The 12,456-nt window shown below is 53.5% G+C and overlaps 1 protein-coding gene and 1 pseudogene across 1 annotated transcript; one reads left to right on the top strand and one right to left on the bottom strand.

Moving 5' to 3' along the window:
• Window positions 1-2: 2 nt before the first annotated feature.
• Window positions 3-12,316, bottom strand: TMC4 (transmembrane channel like 4). Its single transcript, XM_059905679.1, has 15 exons — window positions 12,164-12,316; window positions 11,258-11,474; window positions 9,347-9,492; window positions 8,930-9,162; window positions 8,670-8,791; window positions 3,830-3,977; window positions 3,133-3,300; window positions 2,730-2,893; window positions 2,341-2,467; window positions 1,970-2,067; window positions 1,459-1,642; window positions 955-1,085; window positions 696-851; window positions 379-457; window positions 3-272 (listed from the first exon to the last, which is right to left on the bottom strand). The coding sequence occupies exons 1-15, from the start codon at window positions 12,240-12,242 to the stop codon at window positions 204-206; spliced, it is 2,121 nt and encodes a 706-aa protein (XP_059761662.1). The 5' UTR covers window positions 12,243-12,316; the 3' UTR covers window positions 3-203.
• On the top strand, window positions 7,287-10,034 carry LOC132354137 (large ribosomal subunit protein uL22-like; annotated as a pseudogene).
• Window positions 12,317-12,456: the final 140 nt, after the last annotated feature.

The following is a 12,456-nucleotide window of genomic DNA, read 5'->3' as shown; positions in this document are numbered from 1 at the left end:
TCTGCAGCCTCCGCTGTGTTTATTGGTACTAGAAAGAGGTTCACTGGAGAGTCAGGGACTTAGCAGTGAATCCCAGGGCTGGAAAAGCATGGGGTCTTCTCCAGTTCGCTCATTTTCCAAATGATGTGGCCGAGGCTTACAAAGTATCTGAGGGCAGGTCTGGGTCTGAAAGTGGGACGTCACCCTGAGCCAGGCTGGAGAGGTCAAAGAGCTCTGTTGGCCGAGCTCAGCGCCACAGCGCGCTGTGCCAGGAAGACTTTATTCTGCGCCTCCTGAGGTAAAGGGTAAAGAGAGGTGGAGATGAGACAGATCTTCTCTCCACCCGTGTCCCTTTCCATATTCCCCAGGACCCCTTCCCAGGGACCGGGCCTGGCTCACCGTCTCTATCTGGCGTTTGAGTTCAGAGATGAGGCGTCCATATGAGTTAGCCAGGGCCACGGTATACACCATCAGGATGCTAGAAGAGACGGAATGGAAGCTACTCCCCAAACGCCCTTAGAATATCTTCAACTTAGGGCTCTTTAGTGATCAGGAGTCTGGACCTCCTCCTTCAGACTCAAGAAGTCTAGTATCCCAGCCCCCTCCTTTCCTCAGACCCAAGAGTCTGGACCCCCAGCCCCCTTCTCTCTTGGAAGCAGGCAGCGGGACCCCAGGTCAGACATTCAAACTCAGACCCAGGAGTCTAGGGCTCTCACCTGGAGATCAGCAGAAGGGGCACAGCAAAAGCCTGGGTCCCCAGGAAGAAGAGAAATTCCTGGGCAGTCTGAGGGAGCTTGCAAATAGACTCGGGGATCTTGGCCCAGATGGACGACTGCCCCCGGAATGGACCACACAGCTTAGAAGGTGGGATCCTGAAGTCAGAGACAGGCAGAGCTCAAGGATGGCCAAAAGTCAGAACCCTGGAGAAAGGAGGAAGGAGGGAGGGAGAGAGAGGCAGGTGCCTCTCACACTTACAGGAAGATGCTATAAAGCACAGGAACGGTGGAGCTGGCCAGACCCAGGAGAAGGACCAGGGGGAAGAAGAAGTTCACAGTGGAGGCCCGAAAGGTGCGGGAGGCCGGGGAGCAGGTGGAGAAGAGGGTGATCTGGTGGGAGGGGATGAGGGAATCTGAGCCCCAGACTCTCCTTCTCCACCATCCAGGAGCCCTGGTCCCTGGCCTCCTCTCCTCAGTCAGGGTCCAGGAGCCCTAGTTCTTTTCCACCATCAGACACAGGCGTCCGGGTCCCCCCTTCCCTCAGACCCAAAAGTTGGGATGCCCTGGACCCCTCCTTCTCCCACATCCAGGAGTCTGTCCTCCAGACCCACCCTCCGTCAGGATCTAGTAGTCCACGACCCTGGCATCCTCCCCCGCCGGGACCCAGTAGTCATATCCCTCAGTCCCCTCCTCCCCCCAGGACCCAGAAGCCCAAGCCCCAATACCTCCCGCTTCAGACCCAAGGGTGCTCCCCACCCCTCACCTTCTTCAAATAGAAAAGCAGCAGAAACTTGGCCGTGTTGAGCAAAGGCAGTAAAGGGCAGAAAAAACTCCCCACCCAGACCACTGTCTGTGCGTAGATGAGCCCCAGCACTTCGTCAGGCACCTGGAACTCCAGGGTCCCCGCAAAACGACCCAGCGCCCCGGGACAGAGGCCACAGAGCAGCCTGAGGGGCGGGGTGAGGCCGGGCCGAATCAGAGGCGGGCCGGCCACGGGTTTCCCCGCCTTCACCGTCCCGCCCACCAATCGGAAGTGAGCATATCTGGGGGTGGGGCGGAGCCTTCAAGGTTCTGGAGGGGGTGTGCCTAGAGGGCGGGGCTTGAGGCGTAGAGGTAATCATGGCAGTAGGGACAGGGCCACAGGGAAGTGACTACCAAACTCGTGGAGGGGCGGGGTCTGCGGACAGGGCAGTCAGAGGCAGGGCTAGAAAGGGGCGGGGCGAAAGAGAAAACTGGGTGCGGGGCGGGGCCACAGCAAGGGGCGGGACTCTCACTTCCGAGGAAACTGGATGAGCAGCGTGACTGCCAGGCCGGTCAGGAGGTCAAACAGCAGGAGTTTGTACATCTCCTGTCCCAGGCGAGTCTCCCAGCACTGAGGAAGGAAGAACAGGTCATAAAGACCTCAGGACCCAGACACCTGTAGACCCGAACGTCTGAGTCTCCAAACTGCAAGCATATGAGATTCTATCAATACTTTCTCTGGGGGTCTTTAGGGTTTTTTTTAATCCATACCCCTGTCCTCAAGGGGAAGGTATTCTAGCACCCCAAGCTCCCCTTTCCTCCCAAGCCAGGGGTCCGGACCCACCGGGCTCCTCCTTTCCTTCAAGGACCCAGGAGTCCGTCCCCTCCCACCCCTCATCCTCACCGGAAGTTCTCTGTAATTGTAGCCACAGGTTTTGCACTCCTCAGCGTTCGCATCTCCCCGGCAAGTGATCTGATTCCAGAGAGACAAGAGCAGGACCGGCAGGGAGACCAGGCGGAGAGACACTGTCCTGGCAAGGGGAAGAGAGAGAAAGGGAATCAGCTCTGACCGAGTGCCCACCACGTGCCTGGACCCTCCTGTGTGGAGCGTGCTCACAATTCTCCTCATTTCCCAGATGAAGAAAACTGAGGCTCAGTGACAGGAAGAGTCGGGATTTGAATCCAGATCCCGCTGGATCCCATATCCTGACGATTTCAGTCTCTTATTTGCTACAACCAATGTCCCCCGACCAGCCCCACCATCATCCCCAGCCCACCCCAGGAGTCCAGAACCTGAGCAGGATAAAAACGATCTGGCGGCTCCTGGTGTAGCCCTCCAGTGGGGCAATGAGCTTGAACACCGGTGGCAGCACGAAGTTGACCCCGGAGATGAAGATGGACGGAAGGTACTCCACCACGAGCTTCAGCAGTGGCGTCCGCTGGATATGATGCATCTCCTAGGAGGGAGGGTGGACCAAGAGAAGAGGCTCTGGGGTCCTTCAGGAGCCATGCTTAACATCCTCCCCCAGCCTCTTCCTCCTTCATCACCCTGAAGTCCAAAGTCCAAACATAATCCCCCCCCCCCCGCCCCACACCAATCCCTCCTCTCTGAGATTCCAGGAATCATAGGCCTCAGTCTCCTCCACCCCTGGAAATGTAGGTACCAGGCCCTTTCCTCCCCCGGGGCCCTCCACACCTGCAGCTTCGCAGTGGCCCCTGTAGCCCAGTAGACGCCGTAGAGGGCTGCCCCCAGGAGTGCCACCACCGCCACGTTGAGCAGCACCCGCACCGACCACACCCTGGCTTGTTGGCCCAGCGTCCGCACCGCAGCCTGGCGCCGCACCGCTGCTTCCTCCAGCTCCACCTAAGGCCGGAAGAGACGTCCACTTGGGTTCCATTACCCTAGGTGCAGCCTGTGGTCCAGAGCCCAGGCTCAGCGTGAACCGATGCAGCACCGCCCCTCCAAGAACATCTATAATCCTTATCCCAGCCCATCCAGGGCCCTCCAGGTGACAATTGAGATCTGGCTCCGCCCCCAAGGCCCCGCCCAACACGTCCAGCTCCTCCCAGGACCCGCCCAGCACTCATGCCTGGTGTTTGGAGTTACAGTTCTACTTTATCAAGCCCTTTCTGGCCACACCCTTCTCTTAACTTTGAACCGAGGAGCTTTAGGTACCGCCCGTTTCCTGCTGCTAGCTTTTTCCTGTACCCTTTGACTTCAGGCATCCCTGTAGTGGCCTTGACCCCTTTTCCCCAAGGCCCGCCTCCTTAGAAGAAAGCTCCGCCCAGCATCTCTCTGGAGGCCCGGTCCCTGGTCTAGGCCCCGCCCATTCTATCAGCCCCGCCCCCTCGGGTGACATCTGGTTGTAGGCCCCCCCCACCCCTAAGCGCACCTGCAACTCAAATAGGATGTTGCGCTGGCGCAGCCGCACGTGGACCTTCCCGCTGAGGCCAAAGTCCCAGGCGGAGAACACCCGGTGGCTGTAGCTGGTCACAGCCCCTGACTCAGCCAACAGCGTCTGCTTCAGCCCAGACACGGAGCTAAGAGAGGGGAGATCCGAGAGACGGGGTGTAGCAGGACAGCCACAAGCAGGGGGGACCCCCCTCTCCCCTTCTGGGGCAAACAGGGAAAATGAACTCTAAGACCTTGGGCATTTGGAGAGCTGCTGCCTGGTGGAGACACATACAGTCATTGTCGCCAAAGACCAAGAAAGAGATGCAGAGAGGCCCAGAGGAGGCCAGACACCCAAAAAGAAAAGACGGAAACCTAAGAGATAAACGACAGCTCTTCAGAGAGAAGAGAACAGAGACTCTGGGGAGAGAGACGTTCAGAGGGAAGACTGAGACCCCCAAAGGGGGGCAGAGATTCCAAGAAAAGGGGACAAAGACTCAGAGAAAAAGAGACGGAGGAAGGGGGGGGGGTGGTCAGAGACTCAGAAGAGGAGGGGGCAGGTAAAGAGACTGGAGAGAGGGGGACAGAGACCCAGGGAGGGGATAGAAAACCAGAGAAAAGGAAAGAAACAGAAAACAGCAGGAAGACTCCACATCCACCTTCGCCGCCCCGGCGCTGGCCCCCATCACCTCTCAAGTGGGCCCAGAGGACTCCCACCTGCTCTCCCTGCTAACACCTGTGCCCGGTCTCCGCTCCCGAGCTAGTAGAGCGTTCCTTTCATGCGGATCCGATGGCATTCCCACTTAAAACCTATTCCGCAGCTTCTCTTTGTTTTTTGTTTTTTGGTTGTTTTTTAAAAATCTTTCGGCTGTGCCCTGCAGCGTGTGGGATCTTAGTTCCCCGACCAGGGATGGAACCCGTGCCCCCTGCAGTGGAAGCGCAGAGTCTTAACCACTGGACCGCCAGGGAAGTCACAGCTTCTCTTTGTTCTTGAGTCCTAGGCTCCTTCATAGCATAGCCCCCCTGATCTGGCCCCCACCTACCTCTCCAAGCTCAAATCCTGTCCCCCCTCCTCCTCCTCGCCTTTCATTTCCCAACCTCTTTCCACCACAGGGCCTTTGCACTCACGGTCCCCTCCATCTGCAATGCTGGTGTCTTGGCTGTTCACCTGGCTGGCTCCCTCCCAACTTTCCAGTCTTCCTCTACAGGTCACTTCCTCAGAGAGTTCTTTACTGACCACTCCATCTAATGAGGGTCCCCACCCATTATTCTCTATTACACGGGGGCAGCAAACTACGGCCCTGGGACCAAATCCTGTTTTTGTAAATAAAGTTTGATTGGCACACAGCCACACCCACTCATTTTCCTACTGTCCACAGCTGCTTTTGCCCAGCAGACTCTAGCTGAGACAGAGACCACATGGCCTGCAAAGATGAAAATATTTCCTACCTGGCCTTCATTTTTTTTTTATCAGAAAAAAAATTGTGCTGATCCCTGCTCTATGCTCTATCGTTATCCTCCCATTTGTTTTCTACATAGTACAGCTCCCAAACTCAAATTGCTGACTTGCCTGTTTATTTAACAGTCTTATCTCGAAATTTATCTCCCCTACTCGACTGTAAGCTGGACAAAGGTAGGGGGACCCCCATCTGGTGTTCCTGGGCCCTGTCACGGTGCCTGGCATTTAGGAAACACTCCTCTTTTTTTTTTTTAAGTTCTTGGTTTCTTTCTTGATCCTAGTGCCTTCCCTTGGGGATCTCCCAGGCTTGCCTGAATGCCAGTGAGTCTCAGGTTTGTAACTTCAGTCCAGACTCCTCTGCAGAACCCATGTATGCAACTGCCTACTCAGTATTCCCTCATCAGTCCAAAAGGCATCCCGGAATCAGCTGGTCCAAAACTGCACCCCAGATACTCCCCGACAAAGCCTGTTCTTTCTACAGCCCTCCCCATCTCAACTGACAGCAAACACCTGGAGTCATTCTTAACTTCCATCATTTACCACACCCCACATGCAATTATCAGAGAATCCCGTGGGCTTTCCTCTCAACATATATACAGTCTCCCTTTATATAAAGAACAAACAGGCCAAAAGCAAGCTATAGGGTCAATAGAAACAATGGTGGTTGGGCACGTGGGGGGGGATGGAGTAAGCTGAAGAGATATCGAGGAGCTTCTGGAAGCTAGTCATGTTCTATTTCTTGATGTGGATGGGAAATGTACCAAGATCTATACTTTGTCCATTTTTCTGGGTGTGTGTGTGTGTGTGTGTGTTTTGTCATGCCACGCAGCTTTCAGGATCTTAGTTCCCCGACCAGGGATTGAACCCAGGCCCCAGCAGTGAAAGCACAGCGTCCTAACCACTGGACCACCAGGGAATTCCCTGTGATTTTTTATTTTTAATGAGAAATATATATGGTCAACTAATATTTGACAAGGAAGCCCACATACTCAGTGGGGAAAGGACAGTCTCTTCAATAAATGGTGTTGGGAAAACTGGATATCCACATGCAGAAGACTGACATTAGACCCCAACCTTAAACCATTCACAAAAATTAACTCTAAACGGATTTAATACTTAAGCATAAGACCTGAAACTGAAAAACTCCTAGAAGAAAACAGAAGAAAGTCTCCTTGATGTTGGTCTGAGCAACGTTCTTTTGGATGTGACACCAAAAGCACAAATAACCAAAGGAAAAATTAATAAATGGGGCTACTAAAAAGCTTATACACAGCAAAAGAAACAATCCAAAAAAGGAAGAGGCAACCTACAGAATTAGAGAAAATACTTGCATATCATCTATCTGATAAAGGGTTAATATCTAAAATGTAGAAAGAATTCATAGAACTCAATAGCAAAAAAACAAAACACCAACCAACCAACCAACCCAAACAACCCCATTAAAAAATGGGCAGAGGAATTGAATAGACATTTTTTCAAAGAAGACAAGCAGATGGCCGACAGGTATATAAAAAGGTGCTCAATGTCACTAATCATCCGGGAAATGCAAATCAAAATCATGAGCTATCACCTCACACCTGTCAGAAAGACTGTCACCGGGCTTCCCTGGTGGCGCAGTGGTTAAGAATCCGCCTGCCAATGCAGGGGACACGGGTTTGAGCCCTGGTCCGGGAAGATCCCACATGCTGCGGAGCAACTAAGCCCGTGCGCCACAACTACTCAGCACACAAGCCACAACTACTCAGCCCACGAGCCACAACTACTGAAGCCCGCGTGCCTAGAGCCCATGCTCTGCAACAAGAGAAGCCACCGCAATGAGAAGCCCGTGCACCGCAACGAAAAGTAGCCCCCGCTCGCTGCAACTAGAGAAAGCCCACGTGCAGCAACGAAGACCCAACACAGCCAAAAATAAATAACAACAACAACAACAACAAAACACACAAAAAAACAGCAGCCTGGCCTTTTTCCGGTAAGTGGCCTGAGGTGACCTCTAAAAGTGGTTCGCTATTCACTTGACCCAGAAAACCCCACAGAATCATGCAAGTCAAGAGGTTCAAATCTTTGTGTTCACTTTAAGAACACTCGTGAAACTGCCCAGGCCATTAAGGGTATGCATATCCAAAAAGCCACCAAGTATCTGAAGGATGTCACTTTAAAGAAGCAATGTGGATTTTTTGATGATGCTGATTCACTGTTATACAGCAGAAACTAACACAACATTGTAAAGCAATTATACTCCAATAAAGATGTTTAAAGAAAAAAAACAAAAAAAACGATGTGTGCCATTCCGTCGTTACAATGGTGGAGTTGGTAGGTGTCCCCAGGCCAAACAGTGGGGCTGGACGCAGGGTCGGTGACCCAAAAAGAGTGCTGAATTTTCACTGCACATGCTCAAAAATGCAGAGAGTAATGCTGAACTTAAGGGCTTAGATGTAGACTCTCTGGTCACTGAGCACATCCAGGCGAACAAAGCCCCCAAGATGCGGTGCAGAACTTACAGAGCTCATGGTCAGATCAACCCATACGTGAGCTCTCCCTGCCACATTGAGATGATCCTTACTGAAAAAGAACAGATTGTTCCTAAACCAGAAGAGGAGGTTGCCCAGAAGAAAAAGATATCCCAGAAGAAACTGAAGAAACAAAAACTTATGGCCCGGGAATAAATGCTGCAAAAAATAAATGCAAAAAAAAGTGAAAACAAGAAAATCCCAGCAGCCTGGGGAGTTCCCTGGCGGTCCAGTGGTTAGGACTCAATACTTTCACTGCTGGGGCCCGGGTTCAATCCCTGGTCAGGGAACTAAGATCCCACAAGCTGTGTGGTGTGGAGAAAACAAAACAAAACAAAACAGCAGCAACCTGGCCCAGTATCACTGTCAATCCCCCTCACCTGCTCTGCTTGTACCCGATCACCCTCTAACAAGCCATGCAATCCACTCATTAGGGCTTATTGCTTATCACTCGTCTCTCCTGTTAAAATGTCAGCTCCCCCAGGACCAGACTCTGTTGGGTTTTTGTTTGTTTGTTCTTTTTTGCCAGCTGCCTAGAACAATGCCCGGCCCATAGTATCTGCTCAATAAATATCTGTTGCATGAGTGAATGAATCACCTCTATTTGTTTAGCATTCTCCCCTCCAGAAAAGATGTAATTAATCTGCTTGCTTGTTTAATATCTTACCTTCCCCACTAGACTGTAAGTCACAGGAGGGAGAAACTTCTCATCTTTATCCCTGGCCTGCAGCAATCATGAAGCATTTTAAAATTCGATTGCAACTCAAACGGAGAGAAAGGGACCACAGAGCAAGACTCGGGATTCTGGAGGAGGGGGATCTATCACTGCTACTCCCCCATGGTCTGGGGGGCCTGGGCGTAGGGGTGGCACTGACCGGTGCAGGGTGAGCAGCAGGTAGAGGAGGCAAACGGCGAAGGTGCAGCACAAGTAGGTGATGGCCAGGTGTGAGCGGGGCGGGTAGAACCCATAGAAGAGAGGAGACCATTCTAGAAAACCCTGGGGAAGGAAAGGCAGGGCAGAGGTCACCACGGGTCTGGGTGGAGGCAGGGTTCAGGGAGCTGGGCTATCGGGGTCGGGGGTCACTGAGGGCACTAGAGCTCAGAGCGGGGGCTTCCCAGGGACCCAGGCACGCACCTCTCCGGAGAGCAAATTGAAGAGCTCGGTGGAGAAGGCGACCAGGCCCTGAGAGCCGGGGCTGTAGGAGCCGCAGGGTGAGGAGGCGTTAGGGGCAGGGGGACCAGGGGGAGCCCCTTCCAACCAGGTGGGCAGCAGAATCATGCAGGCTGTAAGCACGGAGGCCAGCACGTTGAGAAGCAGCAGGAAGCGCAGCAGGGAGAAGTAGGACTTAGTGCCGGCGCCAAACTGGCCTGCAGGGGGCAGCAGAGAGGCCGCGGGCTCCTTTCTCGTCCCAGGCCCCTCCTCCCTCAGACCCGGGAGTTCAGCCCCCAGCCCCTCCTCCCTCAGGCCCAGGGGTCCTGGCCCCCGGCCCCAACCCCCTCAGACCCAGGGGTCCAGTCCCGTCCCAAGATGCCAGACCAAAGCCCACTGTACCCCCAATCCTCTTCAGCGTCCACTCCCAGGGCTGCATGGAGCGCAGGCCTTCCCGCACCTTCTCCTTCGACCTCCGAAGCCGAAGAGTCCAGTGGGCGGCCCTGGACCCCGAGCCCTGAGCCACTTGGTTCCTGGCAAGGCTCTGTCTGGGAGGGAAACAGAGTCAGACACAGAAAAGGAAGGGCCTAGTGGCCCCAAATGGAAACCACCCACATGTAGAAACAACCTAATCCTTGAACCAGGAAGTTAGTTGAAATATATTCCTAACACGGGATACTCCATAGCAATGAAAAGAAACACACCTAATGCTCAGCATAGGAAGACAGACAGAAAATACAGACTGCAGGGTTCGATTTACACAAAGGCACAGAGCAAACACAGTTAAACTCTTCTCTTTAGGGCTACACACACAGGTGACAAAGCTATGAAGAAAAGCAAGGAATGATCCTCAGTGAAAGTGTGGGAAGAAGAAAGGGGGTTGCCCTAGGTGGCGTTTACCTGGGCCCTCACTTTGGGAAAACTCTAAGTTTCTACATGATGTTTCATGCACTTTTCTGTCAGCAAATACCATCATGAAGTAAAAAATGAAAAAAAAAGAAAAAAGAAAGGTAGTTGTGATATTGTGATTTATAATAAGAAATATATATTTGGTAGTGTATGATGATCTCACATGTGGAATCTAAAAAAACCGAACTCAAAAGAATAAATAAATAAAAATAAAAAAAAAAACCAAACCAAACTCAAAAGAGCTTAGGATGGTGTTTACCAGGGGCTGGGGATAGGGTAGGGAAATGGAGATGTTGGTCAAAGAGTACAAACTTCCAGTTATAAGATGAATAAATTCTGGGGATTTAAGGTATAGCTTGGTGATTGTAGCTCATAATACTGTGTTGTATACTTGAAGCTTGCTAGGAGAGTAGATCTTCAATGTTCTGACCACTGAAAAGAAATAGTAATTATGTGACATGATGGAGATGTTGGCTAGCGCTACTGGGGTAATCACTTTGCAATATATCAATATAAGTGTATCAAATCAACACATTGTACACCTTAAACTTGCACGATGCTGTATGTCAACTGTATCTAAATAAAACTGGAAAAAACTTTTTAAAAAAGTATATATTCGGTCTTTGTCCTGTTTCTGGCACACAGTTCTTAAATCCTCGAATTTCCTAAGTGGTGATAGTGATAAAGGTGCCTTTTTTTTTTTTTTAAGGTGCCTTTTTTTATGTTAATGAGGTTATATCTCCAGGTAGATAGCGTCAGAATTGAGTTGAATTGTTGGACACCAAGCTAGTGTCAGAGCGTCAGAAAATTCCCCACAATCCTGAATCGGTGTCAGGATTATGTAAGGAACAAGGGTCAGTTTTCAAGGGCTCTCTGAAGAGTCACACAGGGCCCCGTTCTCGGAAGGGCGTCCCACTTGCTGTGCTGTTTGAATGCTGTGCTGTTGCCGTCTTAAAATGAGTAATAATTGTTGAACGGGAGACCCAGCATTTTCAGCTTTCACTGGGTCCGTAAATTATGTAGCGGGAAAGAGGAAAGAAAGAAATGAAAGAGTGATAGGCTTTGAAGAGGGGGAGGCAGAGACAGACATAAAGCAGAGAGGAAAAAAACCTGACAGATTTCAGACACCCAGAGAGAAATAGAGGCAGACAGCCTTGGAGGGACAGACGACACAAAGAGACGAGAACTTGGGAGAGAGAGAGAGAGAGGAGAAAGAATCCCGGAGACAGGACTCCTTGCAATCAGAGAAGCACAAACACAGACAGGAGAGAAAGAAACCCAGAGGCAGCTCTGAGAGAGGCAGGGACTGACAGAAGGACAGAGTGAGATGGAGACAGAGCCTCCAACGAGTGGGAGGATGGTCCACACCTGGCTGGGAGGCGGGAGGTGGGAGGTGGGCCTCACCTGTGTGCCCGTCTGGCCTGCATGGGCCACGGCAGTTCCCGGGAAGGGCCAGGCTCCTGCAGCTCCTTTTGTGTGGCTTCTGCACGGGACTGGGTGCTCCTCTGTCCGTCCTCCTCCTCCTCCTCCTCCACGGCCCCCCAGGGCAGCACCCCAGGGCCTCGGTACCGAAGGGTAGCAGCACTGGGGAGCTCATTAAGCACAGAGGACAGCGATGGACCTGGGGCAGGAGGACAGGCGGCTGGGAGAGTCCAGGCGTCCAGGCCCCCAGCCCCTCCCCCCTCAGGCCCAGGGGTCCAGACCCCCAGCCCCTCCCCCCTCAGGCCCAGGGGTCCAGACCCCCAGCCCCTCCTCCCTCAGGCCCAGGGGTCCAGACTCCCAGCCCCTCCTCCCTCAGGCCCAGGGATCCAGACCCCCAGCCCCTACCCCCTCAGGCCCAGGGGTCCAGACTCCCAGCCCCTCCCCCCTCAGGCCCAGGGGTCCAGACCCCCAGCCCCTCCCCCCTCAGATCCGGGAGTTTGGAATCCCCGGTCCCAGACACACCCCATAGCCCCGCCAAGCACCCAAGTGCGGCCCCTCCAGGCCCCTCCTACCCCAGGGCTGAGGAGTTCGCTCCTCAACTTCCTTTTCCCTCTAATTCAGGTTGTGATCCCGGCCCCTCCCATTCCTCAGATACCCTCAGATACTCCAGCCCCTAGCCCTCTCCTCCTCCAAGACTCCGGGTCTCCAGACTCCTCCCCAGGACCCAGAAGTCCCAGCCTCTGGGTCCCCTCTCCCCCAGAGACCCGGGAGCCGAAGCCCCTCCCCCTTCGGCCCTGGGGTCCCAGGAGGCGGACCTCCGTTCTCCGCCTCCCTCAGGACTTCTGCCAACCAGGGGAGTGGGACCTGACCTTCCTCGGGCTCCCCCACCTGTTCTGGCCTCCCGGGGTGCCGGCCACCCCCCAGAGGAGGCCCAGGCGTCCGGTTCCCACATCGGGCTCTCTTCCATGGCCCCAGCCGAGGATCTGTTTCCGTCTCTAGGGCCAGCTGAGCGGGGACTGCCCCAGGTGAGGGAGGAGCCTGAGACAGGGGCATACCTGGCCGCCAGGTGGCCCGGAGGAAATACCCGGCACTTCCCATAAACTGTCAGGGCCTCTGCTCCGAAAGGTCTCCTGGGAGCTGAAGTCCACAGATGCCTGCGTGGCTCCCGGGGGGCTGGGTGT

The sequence above is a fragment of the Balaenoptera ricei genome, chromosome 19 (assembly GCF_028023285.1).
Source record: "Balaenoptera ricei isolate mBalRic1 chromosome 19, mBalRic1.hap2, whole genome shotgun sequence".
Lineage (NCBI taxonomy): Eukaryota > Metazoa > Chordata > Mammalia > Artiodactyla > Balaenopteridae > Balaenoptera > Balaenoptera ricei.
The sequence above is the reverse complement of the archived record's forward strand: the minus strand, read 5'-3'. Positions and strand labels throughout refer to the sequence as shown.